Source organism: Perognathus longimembris, chromosome 14 (assembly GCF_023159225.1).
Source record: "Perognathus longimembris pacificus isolate PPM17 chromosome 14, ASM2315922v1, whole genome shotgun sequence".
Taxonomy (NCBI): Eukaryota; Metazoa; Chordata; class Mammalia; order Rodentia; family Heteromyidae; genus Perognathus; species Perognathus longimembris.
This window is the reverse complement of record NC_063174.1, coordinates 24423227-24447426: the sequence shown is the minus strand read 5'-3', so window position 1 is coordinate 24447426 and position 24200 is coordinate 24423227. Positions and strand designations below refer to the sequence as shown.

Sequence of the window (24200 nt, the reverse complement as noted above, 5' to 3'; positions counted from 1 at the left end):
TTCTCTGCTAAGGAATTAGTGATATTTTCTTGTATAACTTGGTATTAAATGTTTAGTTAAACATTTTGATCTAGAAGGCTTACTCACTTGCAAAGTCCCCACATAGCATGAATAATTGTTTGGAGTGTTCCCTAAAGAAATTCATGTGGTTCCTCAGCAAGTAGTAGGGCAAAGGAAGGCTTTTAATCATCTCATGAATATTCAAACTGGAAGTCCTTCTGAGTCTGCAGCCTGATGGTTCTATCCAGGTGACCACTGGTTCACCCTTGTCAGTAGCAGTAGCGGAGAGAGCTGGGGTACCACTGTGTGATAGGTGGGATCTGTTAAAACAAGTGGCTTTGGCTCTGGTATGGCAAAAAAGAGGGGTATTTATACAAAACCTTTATATCACTATGTCATTTGCCAACTAGAACTAAGCAGAATGTGGTAATAAAATAGGAAAGTATTTCCCATCTTTTCTCTGGATTACTAATGGGCAGTCTTTTTTTTTTTTTAAGTGCCAGTCTTAGGGCTTGAACTCTATAGCTTTTTTTTTTTTTTGGCCAGTCCTGGGTCTTGGACTCAGCGCCTGAGCACTGTCCCTGGCTTCTTTTTGCTCAAGGCTAGCACTCTGCCACTTGAGCCACAGCGCTACTTCTGGCCGTTTTTTTCTGTATATGTGGTGCTAGGGAATTGAACCCAGGGCCTCATGTATACGAGGCAAGCACTCTTGCCACTAGGTCATATCCCCAGCCCCGAACTCTATAGCTTTTGTGCTTAACGCTAGCACTACCACTTGAGCCACAGCTCCACTTTTGGCTTTTTGGTGGTTAACTGGTGCTAGAGTCTCATAGACTCCTACCCTAGCTGGCTTTGAACCACAGTTCTCAGATCTCAGCCTCCTGAGTAGCTATGATTACAGGCATGAGCCACTGGCACCCAATGCATTTCTAAAAGGAAAACTATCACTTTACTAACCCCTCTGCTTTGAGAGATGGAATCAACACAGTGAATTTAGTTAATAAAAACTTTAGGAATATCTGCACATACACATTTACATTGAATGAGTTAGCATGAGTTGTCGTTTCTGTACAGATTATGCTAGAGGAATTTTAAATTTCAGACATGGTCATATATAAGCTATTTGAAATTCATCATCTTGACACAGATCTTGACAGTGTATCTCTTGATGATAGATAGGAGGCTAATTTGTCCCGGAACTCATGGAGATAATTATATTGCTGAAAAAAAGTAAAGAGGCATTGAAGTATAATGTAGAAAATTAGTTGTCATAGTAGTTGTCAGGAATCAAAATATATATTTGCTAAGAACAATTTTACATCTTTTGTAAGAAGCTTTTGTAACCTAGGGAAGTTTTATCCTGAAATAAAGTTGTCTACAGTTGAATAACTATTATGTTAAAATCTCTTTAAAGATCTGAAGCCAGATGAAAAAAATATATATATATTTTTTTGCCAGTCCTGGGGTTTGGACTCAGGGTCTGAAAAGTGTCCCTGGCTTCTTTTTGCTCAAGGCTAGCAGCACTCTACCTTTTGAGCCACAGTGCACCACTTTGGCCTTTTCTGTTTATGCAGTGCTGAGGAATTGAACCCAGGGCTTCATGCATGCTAGGGAAGCTCTCTACTGCTAGGCCACATATCCAGCCCCCCAGATGAAAAATTTAAAATTCTGTAGAATCCTTTCTACTGGGAGGGTCAAATAAGATTAAAAGCAAATCTTTAGCCAAGTTAATAAGGAGAGAATATTTTCAGTAGTAATTAACAGTGGCATGTTCAAGAAAAGCTATTTCTCAACTTATAAAAAAGCCCTAGTGTGCTCTTTGTGGTCACACAGTCTATTTGGGACAATTGTAGACATTTAAAAAAACATCAATCTTATCAGATATGCAAAATAAAAGCTTTCCAAAGCTGTCAGTCATTGCATACCAATCCTGGTGCAGGTCATGTACTGCTAAGCTATATTAGCAGTAGGTTAAAGCCTGTTGGCTGTGCAATGCCCAGGGTAATGCGCTGCAGCCCATACTAGTGCAGGCTTCATTTTTTTCCAGTATTAACCATATAAAACATGTATTCATTCATGTATTTGTGCATTTCAAAGACAAATTGGAAGCATCATTTGATTTTAACATAATAAAGGAATTTATCCTTTTTAAAACTGTACATTGAAAGTGGCTCTTATATGGAATGTTTTGTTTATGACCTGACTTAAATAGCCTTGAGGATCATATTGCTTGATCATTGTAATGATTCACTGGACAGATGGGTTTTTAAGATCATCTCTGCCTCAAGGCTAAGATTCTTTTAACACCCACTTTTCTGTGTGATCTAGTGGAAAGCTGGACAGGGTGTTTGGGGAAGGAAGGCACACTAGGTCTATAGATCTAGAAATAAAGTGAAACTGCAATACTGTGTTGGTAACATAGTGTACAATAACATGTGTGGCACTGCTCTGTGCTGTATAAGTGTTTGCATGAGTCATCTTTGTGAGCTAGTGAAATCACTGGGCACATTGTGGGACACGCATATCCTATTGGCTGCCTGGTTATCTGCCTGTACTGATCATTCTGTAGGGCCTATAATGAGCATATACATATCCAAATGGCCCTTGGCAGAAAAAAAGGAAAAAGGTTCTTTGTCCCTATGTGAAAGATGCCATTTTAGTTATCCACAGCAAAAAGGTAATGAGTACTGCTTTACATGAAAAAAGTATATAACATATAATATATACCATGAATTCATCTTTGTTAAGTGATTCAGTGGCCTAGTAGGATCTTATTTAGATCTTTCTGAAAAAGCATCTACCCAAGAAAGTAGTACCAAGTTTATAGCAAACATCCATCCCATTCCAATTGAGAGGATCCATTCCCAGAACAGACAAGGGACAAAAACTGAGCAGTAGTAGATCCTGGAAGGTGAGAAGTTTAAAATTTCTCATTGTTTTGCTTTAAATACTGTGGGCTTTTGGCTTTTGCATACTTGTGAGTTCTGTTTAAATGTAAATGAAAAAAATAGGTGTGTGTGAAATAAGCATGCTTTGGATTTTCTTTTCTTTTTTTTTTTTTTGGCCAGTCCTGGGCCTTGGACTCAGGGCCCGAGCACCTTCCCCGGCTTCTTCCCGCTCAAGGCTAGCACTCTGCCACCTGAGCCACAGCGCCCTCTCTGGCCGTTTTCCATATATATGGTGCTGGGGAATGGAACTGAGAGCTTCATGTGTAGGAGGCAAGCACTCTTGCCACTAGGCCATATTCCCAGCCCGCTTTGGATTTTCATTGTGGTGGCCCTGGCTGTCTCTTATGCATCCCACCAAGCAGACAGAACTGCTGAGCTCCTTACTTTAATGGTCTGGATCGCCCCAGATCCTCTTACATCTCGAAGGCTGTCTATGGCTTGCTGTGGTGAGACTGTGTCAGACAGGTACAAGAGGAGACAAGCGGCTACTAAGAGAATATGACAGAAAAACAATTGTTATGAGAAGAAACCAGTGATAGGGGAGGGCATTTGATGTTTGGACTTGTCAATTTAGTATAACTTCCAAGTGAATCGAAAGACTGGTTGCTTTTTTAAATTTGTGCTTCTGATATTTAAGTGACTAGCTGATTTAAAGTTTAACATAGTCCATTCTGACTGCTTTATTAGATATACACTTTTTAAAGTGTGCACTTCAGTGAATTTTAGTATATTTATAGATAATGTACAATCATCACTATCATAAATTTTAGAAATCTATGATGAAGTCCCAGCTTAGTGTGGTGGTACCTTCTTGTAGTCCCAGCACTTGAGAGTCAGAGATAGAAGGATTCTGTTACATAGCAACACCTTTCTCAAAAGAAATTGTAGTTTCACTAACATCCCACCCTGTTACTCATCTCATTATTCTCTGCTCCAAGCAACCACTGATCAACTTTGGTTCAGTAGATAGTAACTGTTGGGGATTCTGCATATAAATGGAATCGCAATACATGGTCTTTTGTGACCTTTTTCACTTGGCTAAAGTTCATATTGTGACATGTATCCATTGTTTCATTTTTATGTCTAATCTATATGGATCTACTACATTATGTGTATCCAACAGTATATGGACATTTAGGATTTTTTTTTTTTACTAATATGATTAATGCTGCTATAAACACTTGTTTGCAAATTCTGTCCTGTGTCAGAGTCTTACCATGTAGCCCATGAACTGGCCATGAACTCACAGACTTTGCCTTTTCAGTGCTGGGATTGCAAGTGCCATCATGCTTAGCTATTTACAAGTTTTTATGAGATTTCATGTTTCACTTTTTTGTCTATATTCCTATGAGTGGAATTTCTGAGTGACACGATAACTCCATGTTTCACTGTTTGAAAAGTAGACTCAGGGCTGGGGATATGGCCTAGTGGCAAGAGTGCTTGCTTTGTATACATGAAGCCCTAGGTTCGATTCCTCAGCACCACATATTAGAAATGGCTAGAAGTGGCGCTATGACTCAAGTGGTAGAGTGCTAGCCTTGAGCAAAAAGAAGCTCAGGGACAGTGCTCAGGCCCTGAGTTTAAGCCCCACATCTGGTAAAAAAAAAAAGAAAAGTAGACTCAGTCTGCAACAGTTGTGCCATTTTACATTCCCACCAGTGGTATGTGAGGGTTGTTTCTCTGCATCCTCACAGATGCATATATTATGTTATATATTTTTTTCTTTTCTTTTGCCAGTTCTGGGATGTGAACTCAACTTGCCAAGCTGTTGATGCTGCTAAGCATGCCGAGATCCTATTTTTCACTGGTTATTTTTCAGACAGGGCCTCACTAACTGCCTGGGGGTTACACCTGAGCTGATTTAGCTACATTAGGCTTCCTGTCATCACTGGGATCATAGGCATGTGCTACCATGTCCAGCTTCCATCTGAGGAGATGGAATCTCACACTGTTATGCCCAGGCTGGCCCTGCACTCCGATCCTCCCAAGCTCAGCCTCCTATGTAATTTTTTAAAATTAAATTTTATTGGCAAGGTGTTGTGCAAAGGGGGTACCAGTTATATAATAAGGCAGTGAGTACATTTCTTGTGATATTTTACACCCTCGTTTTTCTTTCCCTTCCCTAGATCAGGTAGGCATATGTACAATATCCAGTGTACCAAAATCATATACAGTAACCATGTGGGGTACACCACAGGAAATTCACCTAGAACTTTAAAGACAACATCAACAGTAGAATCCTCCTGTGTCCTTCTCTTGGAGTTGTTTTTGCTTATCCTTGTCTTACATGATCATGTGTACATAGCTGTTGAACTATTGTGATCTACTAATAGGTTTATTCTAGACCTTTTCATGTTTAATAGTTGTTTGGTTTTAGATACATAATGTAAAGTCGCTGACCCAAACATGTAGAAATACCATTTGAAAAGACGTTTGTTGTTTTGCAGACCTGGTCTCTACTGTCCTCTTCCCTCCCTAATAGTCATATATCAAGGAAACCATGCCCTTTTGTTCTCTGTGTTCTAGGCTTGTCTTGCTCAACATTATTTGTTTCCTATGTAATTTTTGATAACAGGCAAGTGCCTCTGCACCCAAATATGGGTTAACAGGGGAATCTTACTAACTTTTCTGCCTATGTTGGCCTTGCACTATGATACTTCTGTTCTCAGCCTCCCAAGTAGCTAGGATTATAGGCATGAACCATGGGTATCTGGCTCTATTTTTTTAAAAATCAGCCATTTTAAAGGGTGTCAAATGTATATTTTGTGTATTATTGATTTGCATTTCTCTGATGGCTAAGGATGTTGAGCATTTTTTTTTCATGTGTTTACTATTTGTGCATTTTACTTGGAAAAATATTTAGATCCTTTGCTCAATAAAAAAATTGAGACTGGGAATGTGGCTTAGTGGTAGAGTGCTTGCCTAGCATGCATGAAGCTCTGGATTTGATTCCTTAGTACCACATAAACAGAAAAAGGTGGAAGTGGCACTGTGGCTCAAGTAATAGAGTGCTAGCCTTAAGCAAAAGAAACTCAGAAATAGTGGTCATGCCCTGAGTCCAAGCCCTAGGACTGGCAAAAAAAATTTTTTTTCATCTTGTTTAGCACTGAAAGGAATAACTTCCTCTAGTGAGACATGTTACCAATTTTTTGTCATAGCACATTTTTTGAAAAAGTTTTTTTTTTTTTTTTGCCAGTCCTAGGCCTTGGACTCAGGGCCTGAGCACTGTCCCTGGCTTCTTCCCGCTCAAGGCTAGCACTCTGCCACTTGAGCCACAGCGCCGCTTCTGGCCGTTTTCTGTATATGTGGTACTGCTGGGGAATCGAACCTAGGGCCTCGTGTATCCGAGGCAGGCACTCTTGCCGCTAGGCTATATCCCCAGCCCTGAAAAAGTTTTTAAGTTAAGATTTGGTAAATAACCTTTATACTTATGCTATCCATTACTTAGAAGTTAATGTCAGAATCATACCTCCATAGGGAGAGTATTAGCAAAAGCAATGCAGGTGCTAAAACTTTTAAGTGGTGTTTTGTAGACTCCTCTAAAACAAAGCTGAAAATACCTTCTGCTGCCGTGATGTTCAGGGCCGTAAGTAATCCTTTATGTCTTGGAAAAATACTGTGTTTTGTCTCATTTCAGTATAGTGAACCTATAGTCAGGGATTTGCCTACTTGGAGGTTAAAGGAATAATAATGAAAAGACAGTTCTTACCAAGACAGGATCTCCCAAGGCCTCCATAACAGCTGAAAGGGAAATACAGTTTTGAAGTTTATACATTTTCCTTCTATTCCAAGTAAGAGTCACTTGCCCTTCCTGCTAGGTATCTCTAATATTCAGCACAGTACCTCACTAACACAGATTGTTTAATTAACCAAAAGCCAGAGGTGTTTATTAATTTGTAGAGAGGTATTCTGAATAGCTCTAAGGGGCAAGGCAGGCAAAGCCTTTTATTGTCCTCTTTATGCTGAAGATCCACAGGGAAGAATGAAGCATGTTATTAATCATAAGAACTAGACTTCACTAACTGCCCACTTAATTTTCTTGTGTTTTTAAAATGGAGTAGATAGTATCCACAAAAAAGCCCTTCACTTATCTCAAAAACATGTACAGAGTAGTAAGACGGAGGCTTAGAGCAGCGAGTGTGTGGGGCCTGGATCTGCCCTTTGCTAGATATGCTAAGCAAGCAGGTTCTTTCTGTTCTCTGGGCTGTGCCTTCTCACCTATCATGGGGCTAGCAGTAGACCTATGCCTGAGGGAGGACTGAATGAGGCAGCATTTATAAAGGGCTTAGAATAGAGGGTGCCACAGATTAAAAAAAAATAATAAGCAAAATCTTTTTTTCCAGAAAAACGATCTATTCTCAAAAGTTGCAAAATCAGTCATTTAAATCATTTTCAAGAATCCCTTCACACCTTCTGACTTAGAGAGTATATCAAGCCTGATTTAGTACTGATGACTTATCATCATGAACTCAATTACAGTACTGTACTGTAGGAAAATCTGTAGATAAGTATACTTGGGGATGTGAGTTAAAAGGCCTAATAGGTACTGAATGCAGAATTGCAGTGTCCCCCCAAATGTAAGCTTGTTTCAGTGAGCTCTGGATCTCCTATATACATGCAGGGAAATGTCGACCACTGCAGTAGGTTTTCTCACAACCAATACTACTTTATACCTTAGGATACTTTCATCATCCATTTGGTGAGATCCCACTCATCTTCCAAACCCAGCTCAAATGTCGTGTTTTGAAATGTCTGTGTTCCTACAGAACCATCACTGTCCTGTGTGGTGTGCTTTGATTGCACTCGTGTGTAGTGCTGTTAGGCTTTGGATTCCTTGTAGTTTCAATGTTAGAGCCACAATAGGTGATATAGGTTCAATTATGTTGCTGAGGGCTAGGGGCATGGCTCAGGTGGTAAGGTACTTGAGACAGGCTGGGATCCTTATCCCAGGCACCTATGAATGTGACCTTATTCAGAAATAGATTTTTGCCAGTGTAATCAAATGAGGTCATTAGGATGGGTGCTAACCCCATGTACTTAATACCACTGTAAGACAAACACACCTCTGAAGATAAAGACACATGGGACGAGTCCTATGATGACAGGGGCAGACTGGAGTGATGCAGCTACAAGCCAAGGAATGGCAGGATAGATAAACACTACTAAAAGCTAGGAAGAGGCAAAGAAGGATTCTACAGAGTCTCAGAGAGATCATGGCTCTGCTGATACCTTGTTTTTGAACTTCTATCCTCCAGACTGGATAAGAATCAACTTCTGTGTTTTATAAGCCATCTACTTTGTCCTCCTGTGTTGTAAGAGTCCAAGGAAACAATGTAATACAGTAGGCAAACTGTTCACTGCTTTTTATAAAGGGTGGAAAATTCCTGGGCAGAACCAGTGAGTACTGACAGAGAATAGGAGAGTTGAAAGACTACCAGACTTTGCTCTGAGGTAGGCATTGTGGCTAGCTAGCATTGTGAACACCTAACAACAGGATACATATAGAAAATCATCTTTATCCAAACAAATTAGTAATGTAAGACAACTTTGAAAACTCTAAAACTAGGCAAATCCAACCATCAGATTTTTCCTTGCCTTAAATGGGAGGTGAAACATTCTAGTTAGGGAAGATCACCTATCCATCTGGCCATCTTGTTTACATTTTATTCAAACATTGGGGCATCTGATTTACTGGAACCTGCTAAAGTTTGTTAAGATCTACTAAATGGAACTGGTTGGATATCTGGAAACTCCTCAGTAGAGGCTGCTTTCAAAAATTTATTTGGGGGGGCTGGGGATATAGCCTAGTGGCAAAAGTGCCTGCCTCGGATACACGAGGCCCTAGGTTCGATTCCCCAGCACCACATATACAGAAAATGTCCAGAAGCGGCGCTGTGGCTCAAGTGGCAGAGTGCTAGCCTTGAGCGGGAAGAAGCCAGGGACAGTGCTCAGGCCCGGAGTCCAAGGCCCAGGACTGGCCAAAAAAAAAAAAAAAAAAAATTTATTTGGGGCTGGGAATATGGCCTAGTGGTAAAGTGCTCCTCTCGTATACATGAAGCCCTGGTTCGATTCCTCAGCACCACATATATATATATATATATATATAAAACCGGAAGTGGCACTATGGCTCAAGTGGCAGAGTGCTAGCCTTGAGCAAAAAGAAGCCAGGGACAGTGCTCAGGCCCAGAGTTCAAGCCCCAGGACTGGCAACAAAAACAAAACCAAACAAAAACTTATTTGGAGAAAACCCCATGAAAACCTCAGAACTGTTTCAAAAAAGGAGCCTAAAAAAATGAGAAACCTTTTTTCACTAGCTGCATCTAATATGAGGTGAGATATATATATGCCAGTCCTGGGCCTGTGCTTACAAGAAAATTATATCTTCTGAAATTTTGTCTTTATAATCAGAACTAGATGATGCTGTATTTTTTCCCTAGAGAAAGTATGGAAAATGTAGGATGCATTCTTCATTACCTATTCTGCAAGCTATTGCTTTCTGTGTATTAAGTTAGTCTGATCACAAACAGTTTTTTTTTTGGTTTTGTTTTGTTTTTGCCAGTCCTGGGCCTTGGACTCAGGGCCTGAGCACTGTCCCTGGCTTCTTTTTGCTCAAGGCTAGCACTCTGCCACTTGAGTCACAGCGCCACTTCTGGCCATTTTCTGTATATGTGGTGCTGGGGAATCGAACCCAGGGCTTCATGTATACGAGGCAAGCGCTCTTGCCACTAGGCTATATCCCCAGCCCCACAAACAGTTTTTATGTCATCCGAGTCCTTGTACTGGTAGGTTTCCCTCAGAACTGGCATGACTGGCATGAGATGTCCATGTTGTAAGTTTAAGGAGAGATGTTGAATGAAATTACCCTTTCACTAGATGCCCTAAGACTAAGGTGGCTACTTGCATAGCTTGTCTATCTCTAGCACAAAGCAATGGCCCTTAGGTATTAGTAGTTGGAGGTACCCTCTCTGTTCCAAAGAATAAATGGCATAGAGAGATAAAAAGTGAACAGCATCAGCAGTGAAAGACAGACACTTGTTCTGCATGCCTGCCTTCAGGTGGAGCAGCTATTGTTCATTATCCTAATCTTTGTGATGCTGAATCTACTGCCCATGGCCACTCGCTCCTACCTCCTCCAGGCCTTAATTTATTATAGTTGGTTATAAACATTCAGATCAGCAACTGTATTTTTACAGCCACTGACAAATAATGAGTCCTATTTCATTCTGGTAGGAAATTTAGATATCAAGTTTCAAGTCGTAGTTTTTTAAGATTGTTCATTACTTACAGATATTTTTCCCCATGTGTTTAGAAAACTAAGCAACTGAGCAAGTGATAGGCTAACAAATATTAGCAAATATAGTATATAACAAGAAATATAGTATATAACAAGAACATGTGGCAGTGCATGTTTGTGAGGTTGGAGTGGTTGCCCCAAACTGCCATTAAAGGTCTAAAACAAAAGAAAAAAAAGAGGGCTGGGGATATAGCCTAGTGGCAAGAGTGCCTGCTTCGGATACACGAGGCCCTAGGTTCGATTCCCCAGCACCACATATACAGAAAACGGCCAGAAGCAGCGCTGTGGCTCAAGTGGCGGAGTGCTAGCCTTGAGCGGGAAGAAGCCAGGGACAGTGCTCAGGCCCTGAGTCCAAGGCCCAGGACTGGCAAAAAAAAAAAAAAAAAAAAGCTCGTTATCTTCTAAAAATTTCCAGTCTACTTGCTTTCTGTCCTTCCTCTTGACAATCACAGTAATTATGTGAGTGCTGTCCCTGTATCAGAGGTTGTACATTATGCTGTTCTAATAGGAGGTAAGAAGTAACTGAACAAGGAGACATCTCTGGGTAGCATATGGAGGAAAGGAGAACATACTGTAGTAAGGTTTTGCGGTTGTTTTTGAGGCAGATTGCGAGCTCCTCCATTATTTCCCAGCACCTGTCTATGTCAGGTGTTCCTCCATCTGGGATGGGATGGTGATGAGTGATAATTCCATGCTGCTGGTAGAGGTCCAAAAGGTTTGGGACTCTATATTTTGACAGTTCCCCTCTGGTGCAGAAAACAAATATGTCCTGTATACCATAGCTCCTTAGTTCGTCTGTCAACAGACCAAGATACACACAGACATATACATCAGACATGACAAATGCAAACATGCTCAAGTAGATAATGGTGACATTCTTAAGACACACTAATAACAAGTGATAATTTGTATATTTGTAATGCCTATTGAGAACATCTGAACCAAGAGGTGATTAGAATTAAACCACATTGATTTATAAATTAAATGTTTTCTACTGAATTTCAAGTCAATTACGTTTCTGTTCTTGCATAAAAAGGCAATAAATGCTGCTTTAAAATAAACTTAAAAAGCACATCATAAATAAGCTGTTGAGAAGGAATGATAGCACATTTATAACTTTTTCTCTCATAAAACCAAGTTTGCTAGTTCACCATTCTGCTGTTTGTGTTCATGCAAGCATGTGTCTCTAGCTATGGCTCTTTCATTTTTCCTCATTTCTGCACTCTGCCACACCACTGGGTATTCAATTTTATGGACTAGGTCTCTCAACAATAAAGCATCAATTGTATTAATGTTACTTGATGTAGCCATTTTCTTTTGTAATCATATGAGCTATGAAATATGCTACAGGAATTCTATACTCATGTTCTTGTGGCAGTGTTCTCACTGAAGTATACAGGTCAAAACAAATAATTCAGGCTGATCTTGAAGCTCTCCATCCAAGAACATTTAGGGTGCCATGCTTGTTCAGCTTGTTTGCTCTGCTATTAGTGTACCACTTGAGCCATGCCTCCAGCCTGGGTTTTGGTGCCCTTGCTTTATTTGTAAAGATGTTTCTAGCTTATGCACATCATCACAACAGGAAATTTCCATTTGGAGGACATTTAAATAGTAAGTAACATACAAATTAAATAATTGATTCAAGACAAATTTTGTATATTTTGGAATGCCTACTGTGAGAAAAATGTCTTTTCTATCAAAGTTTTCTTCCTATTAATCTTGAGAGATTTTTTTTTTTAAAGTTCCTGCTTTGGTTAGGTGGCTTGGCCCTTGTTAATTACATTTTAGTTACATGCTTTTCTCCTTGCACTGTAATTGAGAAATCCTATTAAAAGCTCCTTGAATTTTAATTACATCCTGTTAATTAAGCCATGGTTCCGCTTGCAGATTGTGAACCTAAGCTTAGCCAATGTGAGCAGAGGGGCGGGGCCTGCTGGATTAGGGACAGAAAGGGAGCAGCATGTCTGCTCTGCGCTTGCTTACCAGATTATTGGCTGATAGCACACTCTTCTACATAAGTAAACTGCTTTGTTGAGTTCCTTTTGAATTGGTGTCCTTATTCCTATGTGTATCTGCAACATCCTGAGCTATTTCTAATACTACTACTACTATTTAGTAATGTCTACAAAAGAAGCTGCTCATTTAAAAAACAAACTTTGCAATGAGATCTTAAGTGGAATCTAAGGCATAAAACATTTTGAGACCTGGACAATGGCAGATCAAAGCCAGCCCAGGCAGAAAAGTGCTTGAGACGCCATCTCCAAAATAATCATCAAAACTCTGGACTGGAGGTATGGCTCAACTGGTAAGTGTGCCAGCAGAGCCAGCAGGCTAGGTATGAAACCAGTACTATTCCCCAATAAAATAAAATAGTAAAACAGCAATGATCAACTCAGGTATTGGCCTGTTTTGATTTTTATAGAAAGGAATAAAACTAAAGTACACTAGCAAACTGATATTTCAAAACAACCAGAAAAAAATTAAGATAAAAAATTGTACTAACCATAACCAAGCAGTATATGAAGATGGTGGGAATAAGTAGACTTGAGATATTCCAGACCATTTGGGATAGTTTGAAAGTTCACATTTGTTAATATTACATAGTATGTAAATTCTACATTGGGGTAGATTATGAATCTTTTTCTTTTCTTTTGCCAGTCCCAGGGCATGACCTCAAGGCCTGGAAATTGTCCCTGAGCTTCTTTTGCTCAAGGCTAGCACTCTACCACTTGAGCCACAGTGTCATTTCTAGCTTTTTCTGTTTATGTGGTACTGAGGTACTAAACCTAGGGCTTCAGGCATGCTAGTCAAGTACTCTCCCACCAAGCCACATCCCCAGCCCTAGACAATGAATCTTAAGGTTGCTGTGCTATGAACATCCTGGCATGGATGCTAGCTTTCTATATTTTCTGTCAAACATGAACAATTTCACTGCTGCTCAGTCTAAATTCCTACCTACCTGAATTCTTTGACTACCACAGTCAAGTGTGTAAGAGATTATGGTAAGTGCAAAGATTTGAGCAAGGCAATGTGTCAGTGCTATGTACTTTCTAACATCAAAAGCAGTTTCTTCACATAACTACCATAGTCAGTGAAAAGCAAAGTCATGTTTAGATACATGACCAGTTCTTTGACCTTCAGATACCTCTTCATATGTCACAATAAGCTGATAGCTTAAAATGTCACAAAATACTGAATAGTTACCTTGCTTGAGAAAATATCACAATTCATTCCTTTTGACAGGAAGGTTTTTTTTTTTCTTCAAATTTTTATTATCAAACTGATGTACAGAGAGGTTACAGTTTCATACGTTACGCATTGGATACATTTCTTTGACAAGAAGGTTTTTAGCTATAAAATATTAGAAGGGTTGTGTCATGTTTCACTTACCTGTGTCTTTGTGAACATTTCTTCTAACATCTTTAAATTTACAACCTATAAGCAGTAATAAGGTGAGCAAAAAAGTTAGTTTTTGGTCATATTAATGCAAATCGTTATTTTAGAAAATCATTCCATATGATCATTTGTATATTCCAATTCCATTTTTTGGATGTGAATTGTAACTGCTTAGATTCTTTTTTTTTTTTGGATGTGTGCGGCTTGAATTCGGGGACTGGATATTGTCCGGGAGGCTTCTTGTGCTCAAGGCTAGTACTCCACTAATTGAGCCACAGCTCCACTTCCAGTTTTTGAGTGGATAATTGGAGGTACGAGTCTCCCAGGGACTTTTCTGCCTGGGTCAGCTTCGAACCTTGATCCTCAGATCTCAGCCTTCTGAGTAGTGAGAGTTACAGTGCCCGGCTTCTTTTTTTTTTTTTTGGCCAGTCCTGGGCCTTGGACTCAGGGCCTGAGCACTGTCCCTGGCTTCCTTTTGCTCAAGGCTAGCACTCTGCCACTTGAGCCACAGCGCCACTTCTGGCCGTTTTCTGTATATGTGGTGCTGGGGAATTGAACCCAGGGCTTCATGTATACGAGGCAAGCACTCTTGCCACTAGGCCATATCCCCTGTGCCCGGCTTCTTAAGACTCTTAAATATAGGGATTCATAGTTTCAAGCTGAAGCAGTTCTTGACCTAAGTTTCTTTATTCTGTGTATTTCTGTAACAGGTTACTGTTTGGAGTCCTCAGTTTCATTTGTACTAAAGAGTTTACATTCTATTAATATAGGGAAAGGAGAAATTAGAAATGTAGAGCTCTGAATACTACAGATCTGGAAGGGTTGAAGAATGGATCTATGATTCTTTGTCTATACCCCACCATGAAGACTTCTAAAAATCACTTCCCACTGACGGTCTATGACACTCTTTCATTGCTCGGTGTATAGAATGATGTGTTAGCTAGCAAAAAAAAAAAAAAAAAAAAAAAAATCCCCCAACAGTCCTAAACACATTAATAAGAAGCCAACTGTGGTATTACTTACCTGGAAGAGCACATAAACCGAGAAACTGAGAACAATTTATTTGTGATAGAGGTAGCCTGAAAAGAAAAGTTTATCCAGTTTAGTTCAGTTTTTTGTTTTTGTTTTTTTTTTTTTTGTTTTGCCAGTTCTGGGGCTTGGATTCAGGGCCTGAGCACTGTCCCTAGTTTCTTTTTGCTCAAAGCTAGCACTCTACCATAAGTCACAGCCACACTTCATATGGTTTATATGGTGCTGAGGAATCGAACCCATGGCTTCATGCATGCTAGGTAAGCACTCTACCGCTAAGCCACATTCCTAGCCCCCAGTTCAGTTTTGAAAAGGCATAAATGGAAAGTCAACTTAATCCATATGAAGGCTTACCACTGGATAGACATGTTTTAAACACAGTTTTACAGAAGCCACCAGACAAAAATACAGAGTTAACTATTAAAAGGTGAGGCACAGAATAGAAAGACTGGAGGCTTTCAAACAGGGACTTACTTACTTGGTTAAAATGGTAGGTTAACTTAAATTGACCTTAAGGATAGTAATGTCTAGACTGCCAGTAGTATCCAATGTGCCTAAGCTATCCTGTGGTATTTTGTACCCTGAGCTATTGTGTATTTCAGGCTGAGTAACTCTTTTTCTGAAAAGCTCCAGGACCAGATGTAATCTCAGATTTCAGAGGTTTTTGATTTTAGAATATTTGCATAGAATTTACCAGTTGAGCCTCTCTAATCTGAGTATCCAAAATGCTCTAAAACCTATAAACTTTTGAGTGCCAATCAAAACCTTTTGGATTTTAAGAGTATTTTGAATTTGAAGTTAGGATGGTCACAGTAATCTTAGGTCAAATGAGCTAAAATTGACCAGATGACAATTCCATCTTTAATGCTCATTTTTACATTACTATTTTAAGATTTTTTTATATCAGTACTTTAGCAGATGTAATCTTATATAACGAAAAACATAAGCTACCATTTCTTATTGTAATTGATTTTGATCAAATGAAATAATTCCAAGAAATCACAATCCCAGTTTGCAGATCTAACGGATAGAAGTGCACCTTGTTGGCAAGCCAGGAGATGAATTTAGAGGAAAACAGGAGACATCATATAACTACCATCTAGGATATAAAATTATTTGGGTTTCTTAGCTTAAAAGGTGGCTTCAAGCCAGGTGCTGGTGGAGACACCTGTAATCTTAGCTATTCAGAAGGCTAAGATCGGAGGATTACGGTTCAAAGCCAGGGCAGGAAAGTTCATAATACTCTTATCTCCAATTCACCACCAGAAAACTGGAAGTGGAGCTATGGTTCAAAGTGGCAGAATGCTAACCTTGAGTAAAAAAGATCAAGGACAGTGCCCAGGCTCTGAGTTCAAGCCCCATAACTGGGGGAAAAATAATGGTGGCTTCAAGGGGAAAAAAAAAGGTAATTATACTCAATGATAAAGGAACATCAGAGACAGATACTTAGTACTCCTTTTCTCTTCCAGTAGGGGATAGTGCTTTCCTGAGGAGAGAGTGATTGCCTGCTAGTTGTAGAGAATCTGGTAAAACTATAAGCCATTTGCTCTGACTTGGCAGTTGGTTTTCTGTAGCTGCATTTTGACTATTATATCAGCATGGATTTTTATCTTAAGTCTGCCAATAGATGCATTTCTATGACACATAATTCCAAGTGTTATCTAGGATTTAACTTAATGATAAATTATATACTATTTCTTTTGTCTTGAAAGAATACGCATGTTTTGGTGGGAGATCATTTCAAAATCCTTCCCTCTATAACATACTTGCTTTTACAAAGGTTTTTCTCAATGTCTAACAGCGAATTTTAAAAAAGGCTTTATTCTATATCATAAGTAGTAAATAAATCAGAGTTAGGAGATCTTAAAGATATCAGAAGAGTATTACTTAATATTTTCAACCATGTTCCCTACAGGGCACAATTATTATATAACACCAAACATTTTAGCTCCTCATTGATCAAAAGTGCTTACATACCAAGAAATCTGAATTGGAGTCTGTTCGTCTTCACCAGGCTCTTCATCTGAGGAGTCAAATTCACTTGCTTGTATTGAAATAGGCTTCAAAAGAAGAAATTACGTTAAATAACTGTAAATAATGTTTACACAGTTTTAGCATAGGCAGTCCTTGCTTAAAGACCCATTGATTTCATATTTTCAATTTATTTGACATGGGGTATGGAGTACCAGATTAAAAATAGCAGTGACACCAATTTACCATCCTATTAATAATCACAGCTCTGCATAGTGGATACAGTTGGGCTGGGAACCAAGCAATGTGGCTTCTAGTCCTGACTTTGGGATAGTCTCAGACCTCTTCAGTTTATCTTGGATCTTAGTTTTTCTCAGGTATAAAGGAAAATAATTCATTTATTTATTCACAAACTTTTCTTGGATACCTCGTTCATTTACCAAGCCCTGGAACTGTAACCATCCATAAGAGTACAGCCTGCCTCCTGGGCAGCTGAGGGAGAAGGCACAGGCATGGATCACAGGAGAAAGGTATAGATGCTAAGCTCGAACAGAAACCATGTGTGTAGAGCCCAGAGGGAAGTGAATGACCACTTAGGGAGTGGCAGTTTTCACAGAGATGGTTAAACTGATTTGAAAGAAGAGAGGGAGGGCTGGGAATGTGGCTTAGCGGTAGAGTGCTTGCCTAGTATGCATGAAGCCCTGGGTTTGGTTCCTCAGCACCACATACACAGAAAAGGCCGGAAGTGGCACTGTGGCTCAATTTGCCTGAGTGCTAGCTTTGAGCAAAAAGAAGCCAGGGACAGTGCTCAGGCCCTGAGTTCAAGGCCCAGGACTGGCAAAAAGAAAAAATCAGACAAAGGCTTGTATATTCAGGATCTATGATGTCAAAATAAAGGTGGCACAGTTTTACTCACTTTGTTTCTCAAAAGATAACCCCCATCCAGCCTATTAGCTTGGTGCTGGGGGGAGCACAGGTGAACTAGCTTCCTCCTGACTTCATGAATCACTGAACTAGAAAAATAGAAAAAATGGAGATGGCCCTTGTAGGATGATTAAAGCAAAGTTCTGCTCAATTAAGTTCAATCCTGAAGATGGCAATTCTCTATGGAAGACATCTATACTCCCCTGTTGGAATTAATTCTTTGTGCCTGTGCTTGGGCTTGAACTCAGGGTTTGTGTGATGTGATGTCCCTTAGCTTTTTTGTTCAGGGATGATGTGCTATCATTTCTGACTTTTTGGTGGTAAACTGGAGGTGAGAGTCTGACAGACATTCCTGCCTGGGATGGCTTTGAACCTCCATCCTTATATCACAGCTCCTGAGTAGCTAAAATGGCAGCTATGAGCCACCAACACCTAGCTCTCTATTGGAATTTTAATGGATTAAAAAAATTCCTTTTTGGTTTGTCTTTTTATCCTGTCTCTCGATTTTGATATTCCCTTTCCCTTCCCTAGTTCCAATACACGTATATACAATATCCAGGGTACCAAAATCAGTCATAGTGATATCAGGGGTACCAATGCAACAGCAATACTTACAAAACTATATGGTGTAAACCAACTGTACAACTCATGGGGGGAGAGGGAAATGGGGAGGGGGGATGATAAAGGTGGTAATAAGTTGGATTAAGAAATATACTCACTGCCTCACATATGAAACTGTAACCCTTCTGTACTTCACTTTGACAATAAAGAAAAAAATCCTAAAAAACAAAATATCTACTCCCTGTTGTTAAGAAACTGAGAAGTCAGACTTTGGACTGGATGTAAAGGTTGGTTTTATTCAGTTTCAAATGCAGCTCAAAGTTTCAACTATAGCTCAAGGTTATAGTTGAGTGAGCTTGCCACTTCCCTTGCTAAAATCAGAGAACGATCTGCCCAATTATAGTGATCAACAACCCAGGGCTTCCGTGTAACAGATTGGACCCGAAGTGTGCTTTCTGGTAGAATGGCAAGTAGGTAGATTTCCTAGGGAAAGATAAGAGGGTGCTAAGTTCAGTTTCTCCCAAACTTGGAGATCAGATAACTCACTCTTCCCCTCCGGCCATGCCAAGTGGAGAAAGAGGCCCGAAGTGAAAGACAGCTGACTTCTTCCCACTTGAAACCGGGGTTAGCAAGGGTAAGCAGGAAAGCCCCGTCCAGCTGGGAAGCTGTGCTCTACAGCGCTGCTGTTTGATATCTGGCAGAAGTCAGCTTAAGCTGTGGATTTTTGTTGTTTCGGATCTGTAGCATTACAATCAACAGAACCTTCAGAATCTTGGAGGCAAGTAATAGGAATTAGGATAGGCTTCAGCTTCTGGCCAACGTCTCCGCTCCGCGCCCCGCCCCCCCCCCCCCACTCTTTTACTGTCTAGCAATTTTGATGAAATAAAATTTAAATTCATTCTGCCCCCTCCCCCCAGCCAGGTGGGTAGAAATCCGAGCAGGCGGGCATTTCTGCTCTCCCCAAGCCCAGGAGACCGGGAGGCTCAGGAAGGGGGTGTTGCTAGGTGGCTGTGGTCGCAGTGAAGTCGCCCGTAGCACGGATAGGTCCTTCCCGACGGGCGCACCCTAGGGTCCTCCTCTCCGACAACCCCCTCTCCTCCGCCCGGGGTATCGTGTTAACCACGCCCTGTGCCTCAGTTTCTCAGGTACAAGGGAGGTCTATCGTCTTGGGCTGGGCTGTCCAGATGCTTATGATCCCTCCCACAGGAAACGGGAGACAGCCCTCGGGAGGCGCCCCACTTCGCCTCGCCCCTCTCCTCGGATGCCTCTCTCTCGCAGGGGTCATGCTGCAGCGAAGCGCCGCTTCCTCCACCCTCTGGGGCGGTTGCTACTCGATTCCCGCGGCGACCCGGCACCGGCGGCCCGCCCATTCTAAGAGCTGGTCGTCCGGTCAACTCGCGTCCCGGTGGCACTGCTCCTACAGACTCCGCCCGCCCGCCCGACTCACCGGCTTCATCACTGGCTGCCGAACACCAACACCCTAGCGGCGGCGTTGCCTCCAGTGGCTGAGTTCACGCTACGGCTGCCGTCCAGGCCGCGGTAGCGGCTGTAGCCCCGTGCGGAGCTCGCCCCTCCTCTCAACTAATTGGTGCATCCTAATTGAGGGTGGGGCGAAGCATCTTCTAGCAACCAATCAGAACGTCTCTTCATTTCTTACTTCTCCTTCGGGTGCTCGGGTTCAGTCTCCAGCCGCTTATTGGTTCCTAGGAAGCCTTCGAAAGACGCGCGGAAGGTAGCCCTGGTGGGACGGTGATTGGTTGGAGTGCACTCTCCTTCCGCCAGTGGGAACCGGGAGAAGGGAGAGGGGGCGGGGCTAAAGCTTTCCTCTACGCTCCCCACCAGACTCAGGATTTGGCAACTGTTTTTGCCAGGGCAGATTTGAGTGGTGCCAGGGTGAGAAGGTTTTGCTTGGTTAAAAGTTCTTTTAAGGGGGCTGGGAATATGGCCTAGTGGCAAGAGTGCCTGCCTCATATACATGAAGCGCTGGGTTCGATTCCCCAGAACCACATATACAGGAAATGACCAGAAGTGGCACTGTGGCTCAAGTGGCATAGTGCTAGCCTTGAGCAAAAAGAAGCCAGGGACAGTGCTCAGGCCCTGAGTCCAAGCCCAGGACTGGCAAAAAAAAAAAAAAAAAAAAAGTTCTTTTAAGGTATGGTGGTGGTGGAGGAAGTAGGTTTTTATAATTACAGTCTTATCTAGTTATATAAATACTACAAAAAGACAAAAATCCAGAGTATAAACATATTTTATATGCTTGTTATTTTATATTCTTTACCATTCTAGAAGACATACGACTTACAATATGGATTATCTTCCTGTTTACCAAATATATGTGAAGCAAAAATTGTATGCAAAGGCTCCAAACGATGCTAGATGGGTCCACAGTGCCAGTGTTTCCTCACGATGAACCATCATCTTTTCTGAAAGTGTTTGATTAGACTCTCCTTCATTCTCCAGCCCCTGTTTAGTTGGCTATGGGAAAGACAGTCACCTAGAGCAACATTACCTGAAGATCTGAGAAATACCTGCAGAAGTTTCAGCTCTCTGACTGAGTGGAGAATAGATGAGGATGGATTCCAGGGACCTTGAGCTAGGTATAACTGGTAAGAGGGGCCTGGCCCAGAAAAGTTGATAAAGTAACAAAGGACTAGGAAAACAACTTTGGATCTGGCTGCTTTGACTTGTTTTAGGTTATGGAATGTTAGAGGGTATGTGGTGGGGGCTCTCAGGCCCACTGTCTTGCTCAGTGGTTTGTTGGAAGCACTCAAAGGAATAAGCATATGGTTGTCTTTACAGCTATCACTTATTATAGAGGAAAGGTGAAGCAAAGCCAGCCAATAGAAAGGTACATGAGACAAAGTCCTTCGGGACCCAGGTTCAAGCTTCCCAGAGTCCTCTTTTGGGGGAGTTGCACAGGACACACCTGCTAATGAGCTGGGATGTTGAGTTCAAAAGATGTACGGTAGGGGAAAACTAAATTGCCGTTATCCCCACTGGAGTTTCTCCGTTTGCTCTGTTAAATCCTATTAATCATAAAAGTCTTACTTAGAAAGCCAAATTATTTCCTCCTTAAATTTCTGTGTGAACCTTATCCTAGCCTAAGGCCTCAAGGCAGGTTAGTACCATTCTGGCCAGAAATCAAAATCCTTCCCCGGCAAGGCAGTGCACAGGTATCTGAAGTACAATTCCAGAGGACATCTGATGATAGGTGTTTTTTGTTGTTTGCTTTTTCTGTTCAAAGTGGGCAGAGTCTACTCGAGTGACTGTCACTGCCTGCTAGTGTTATAGTCATGGAACAGGCAGCACATACTTATGTTACAACTCAGCAGCAGACACCGCCTAATAGTGCTGCTGCTTGGCTTACTGCTGCCAGTGTCACCTTTTTGGCTTCTTGTCTTGAGAACTTCTAACAAATGAAGTCCATGGATGGTAAAGGGTAAGTGTGAACTTTTTATTGTTGTTGGTCATGGGGCTTGAACTCAGGGCCTGGACACTATTCTTGAGCTCTTTTTCGCTCAAAGCTGGTGCTCTATCACTTTGAGCCACAGCACCACTTCTGATTTTCTGATGATTAATTGGAGATAAGAGCCTCACAGACTTCCTGCCTGGGCTGGCTTTGAACCATGATCCTCAGATCTCAGCCTCCTGAGTAGCTAGAATTATAGGCATTAGCCACCAGGTGGGTGTGAAACTTATTCAGCAGAGAAGTGTTATAGTGGAAGGTTGCTACTGCTGTGCCTTGAAGTAGAGTCTATGCAAATGAGGTATAAGATGACCAATCAGAAGAGTCACTGTGGACCTGCAGATCTGAAACTGTAGTTCTCAGTTGGGAATTGTCTGTGCATCCTCCACTCCCCCATCCCCCAACTAAGATTATACATAATTAAGAAGACTAAGAAGGATGGAGGCAGGCCATTTTTCTGTAGCTGTTTTTTTTTATTAAACAATCTTGATTTTTCTGATGTGGGTTTCCCTTGGCCAAGCCTGTACTCCTTCCACTGCAACATGTTCATCTAGGCGTCCTAGGTCCTAACTAATCCACTGAACTATGTAACTTATTAACTCAATCTACCGTCTCAGTATGATACCCCTGCAAACACAGAATTTACAGTTGTGTCTCATGCAGGTTGTACACTGACCAGGTAGTGCAGGTTAACAATGACCTAATATGGCTGTTACAGGGCTCAAGGGAGGAGATCCCACATCCGTCCAAGAGTCCACCGCTCAGAAACAGTCTCAAGCAAAAAAAATGGATTTATTGGGGAAGCAAAAAAGCCAACTGACCAGCCAGGGACGCAGCACAGACTCAGGAGCTGAAACTGCGACAGTGAAAAGCAGGCTGGCCAGCCAGGGACACAGTGCAGACTTGGTTGCTGCCACCGTGACCCCGAGCAGTCCTCAAATTGGGGTTTATAAAGGTAAAAGCATAGCACAGATGTAGGTTGACGCAGAGGGTACAGCAAACAACAAACAAGCAAGCCATTTACAGAAGCAGAATTTTGGAGTCATGTTGACCGAATCAACTCCCCCCAACATTCCCTCCCATGTTTCCCTAGTCAAGATGGAGTCAGCTGTACTCCCTACAACACCCACCTTTCTTTCTGCCTAGTCAAACCCTTGACTTATTTCATTAACATTGAGAGGTGTGTACTGGATGAGTAGGGCCATCAGTTTTATGGCCCCAATTCATTGTACAAATGAAAATGTATTAACACATGGGCCAATCCAGCTTCCTGTGCCTCTAAGTGCCTAAGGTTGGCTAGTGATATCTGTGAGGTCCACCCCCAGGAGGGCTCTGTGCAGGTGCTCTTACATGTTTAGATCTCCATCCAGTTACCTAAGTAACTGGCACACCTGGAGGCAGTTACCTCCCTCCCTTCTGAGGTCACACCCTAATCCATCTGGACACACGCTAATATGCCTGGACACACCTCCCACCCCAAGCATCCCCTGGGAGTGACTCCAGCCTGCCACATGTGCTTTATCCAATTTTCTTAATAGAGCTAGTCAACTCCTGCCAACTCAGAGGAGTGGGAAGGCTACCACAGAAAGAATGTCCCCCAAAATCTTAGTTCCAGCGGATCCAAAGCAGCCTTCCAGCAGGAATCAGCTGTGTGTGATGGGAGTCCCATCTTCTTTTACTGCCATAAAGGTGCTCAGGGTGAAGATGTAGTTTCTTCCAGATGACTGTCAGGGCCATCCTTGATCTCAATCCAAATGGAATGGGTGGGGGCAGGGGCTCCCAATGGCTCCATTAGGATGTCACACCTGCTGTGTTGTCTGCAACTTTCTGCATAGACTGGTTAAAGAACCATCTCTCACAAGTGCAAGTCTCCGCTCTTGTACACTTGTTACCACTGTTTTCCATGCCTCTAAGTTACCCTGCCTCATTTTCCCCCAAATGACTCTGGTACCTTGAATTTATTTATTTATTCATCTATCTATCTATCTATCTATCTATCTATCTATCTATCTATCTATCTATCTATCTATTTATTTATTTATTGCCAGTCCTGGGTCTTGGACTCAGGGCCTGAGCACTGTCCCTGGCTTCTTTTTGCTCAAGGCTAGCACTCTACCACTTGAGCCACAGCGCCACTTCTGGCCATTTTCTGTATGTGTGGTGCTGGGGAATTGAACCCAGGGCTTCATGTATAAGAGGTAAGCACTCTTGCCACTAGGCCATATTCCCAGCTGGTACCTTGATCTTAAAGGGGAGCTGATGGGTGAAGAGCATTCATCTTCTGTAACTTCTTCAGGCTGATTCAGGGACGCTGACCCTACCTAGTCAGGAACCTATAACTTTACTTAGCCTACTTTCCCAAGGGGTTGCCAGTATCAGATGTCTATTAGGAGTTTTAGTCCAGACTGGAAATTACATACAACAGTTAACTTTTAACAACTGCACAGACCTCTTCTTGGGCTACAACATTGTAGTCTTTCAGCACTCTGGTTTAGAGAAGGATTTTCCTGATTGTCTAGGGAACCTGATCTCTGATGGTCTAACAATGCCTAAATTACCTTTGCAGGCCTTAGACAGATCTCAATAACACAATCTCAGGGCCACAAGCTTC

At 41.6% G+C, this 24200-nt stretch overlaps 1 protein-coding gene across 3 annotated transcripts; it reads right to left on the bottom strand.

The window, feature by feature from the left end:
* Window positions 1–1020: 1020 nt before the first annotated feature.
* On the bottom strand, window positions 1021–19853 carry Cdkn3 (cyclin dependent kinase inhibitor 3). Of its 3 annotated transcripts, none has more exons than XM_048361946.1 (8): window positions 19571–19853; window positions 16645–16727; window positions 14662–14717; window positions 13633–13677; window positions 10815–11037; window positions 6658–6689; window positions 3333–3433; window positions 1021–1220 (listed from the first exon to the last, which is right to left on the bottom strand). In XM_048361946.1, the coding sequence occupies exons 1-8, from the start codon at window positions 19577–19579 to the stop codon at window positions 1134–1136; spliced, it is 636 nt and encodes a 211-aa protein (XP_048217903.1). In that variant the 5' UTR covers window positions 19580–19853; the 3' UTR covers window positions 1021–1133. The 3 variants fall into 3 exon arrangements, with proteins under 3 accessions (XP_048217903.1, XP_048217902.1, XP_048217904.1); XM_048361945.1 differs by having other exon boundaries at window positions 3333–3436; window positions 19571–19844; XM_048361947.1 differs by lacking the exon at window positions 1021–1220 and adding an exon at window positions 1921–3031 and having other exon boundaries at window positions 3259–3436; window positions 19571–19851.
* Between the last annotated feature and the right edge of the window lie 4347 nt (window positions 19854–24200).

What these genes read in the sequence shown, in the direction of transcription:
- Cdkn3 (XM_048361945.1), bottom strand. An exon ending in ACTCCAATTCAGATTTCTTG is followed by an intron (nt 14,718 to 16,644) that starts GTATGTAAGCAC and finishes TTTTCTTTTCAG; the next exon opens with GCTACCTCTATCACAAATAA. An exon ending in AAATGTTCACAAAGACACAG is followed by an intron (nt 11,038 to 13,632) that starts GTAAGTGAAACA and finishes GTCTGTTGACAG; the next exon opens with ACGAACTAAGGAGCTATGGT.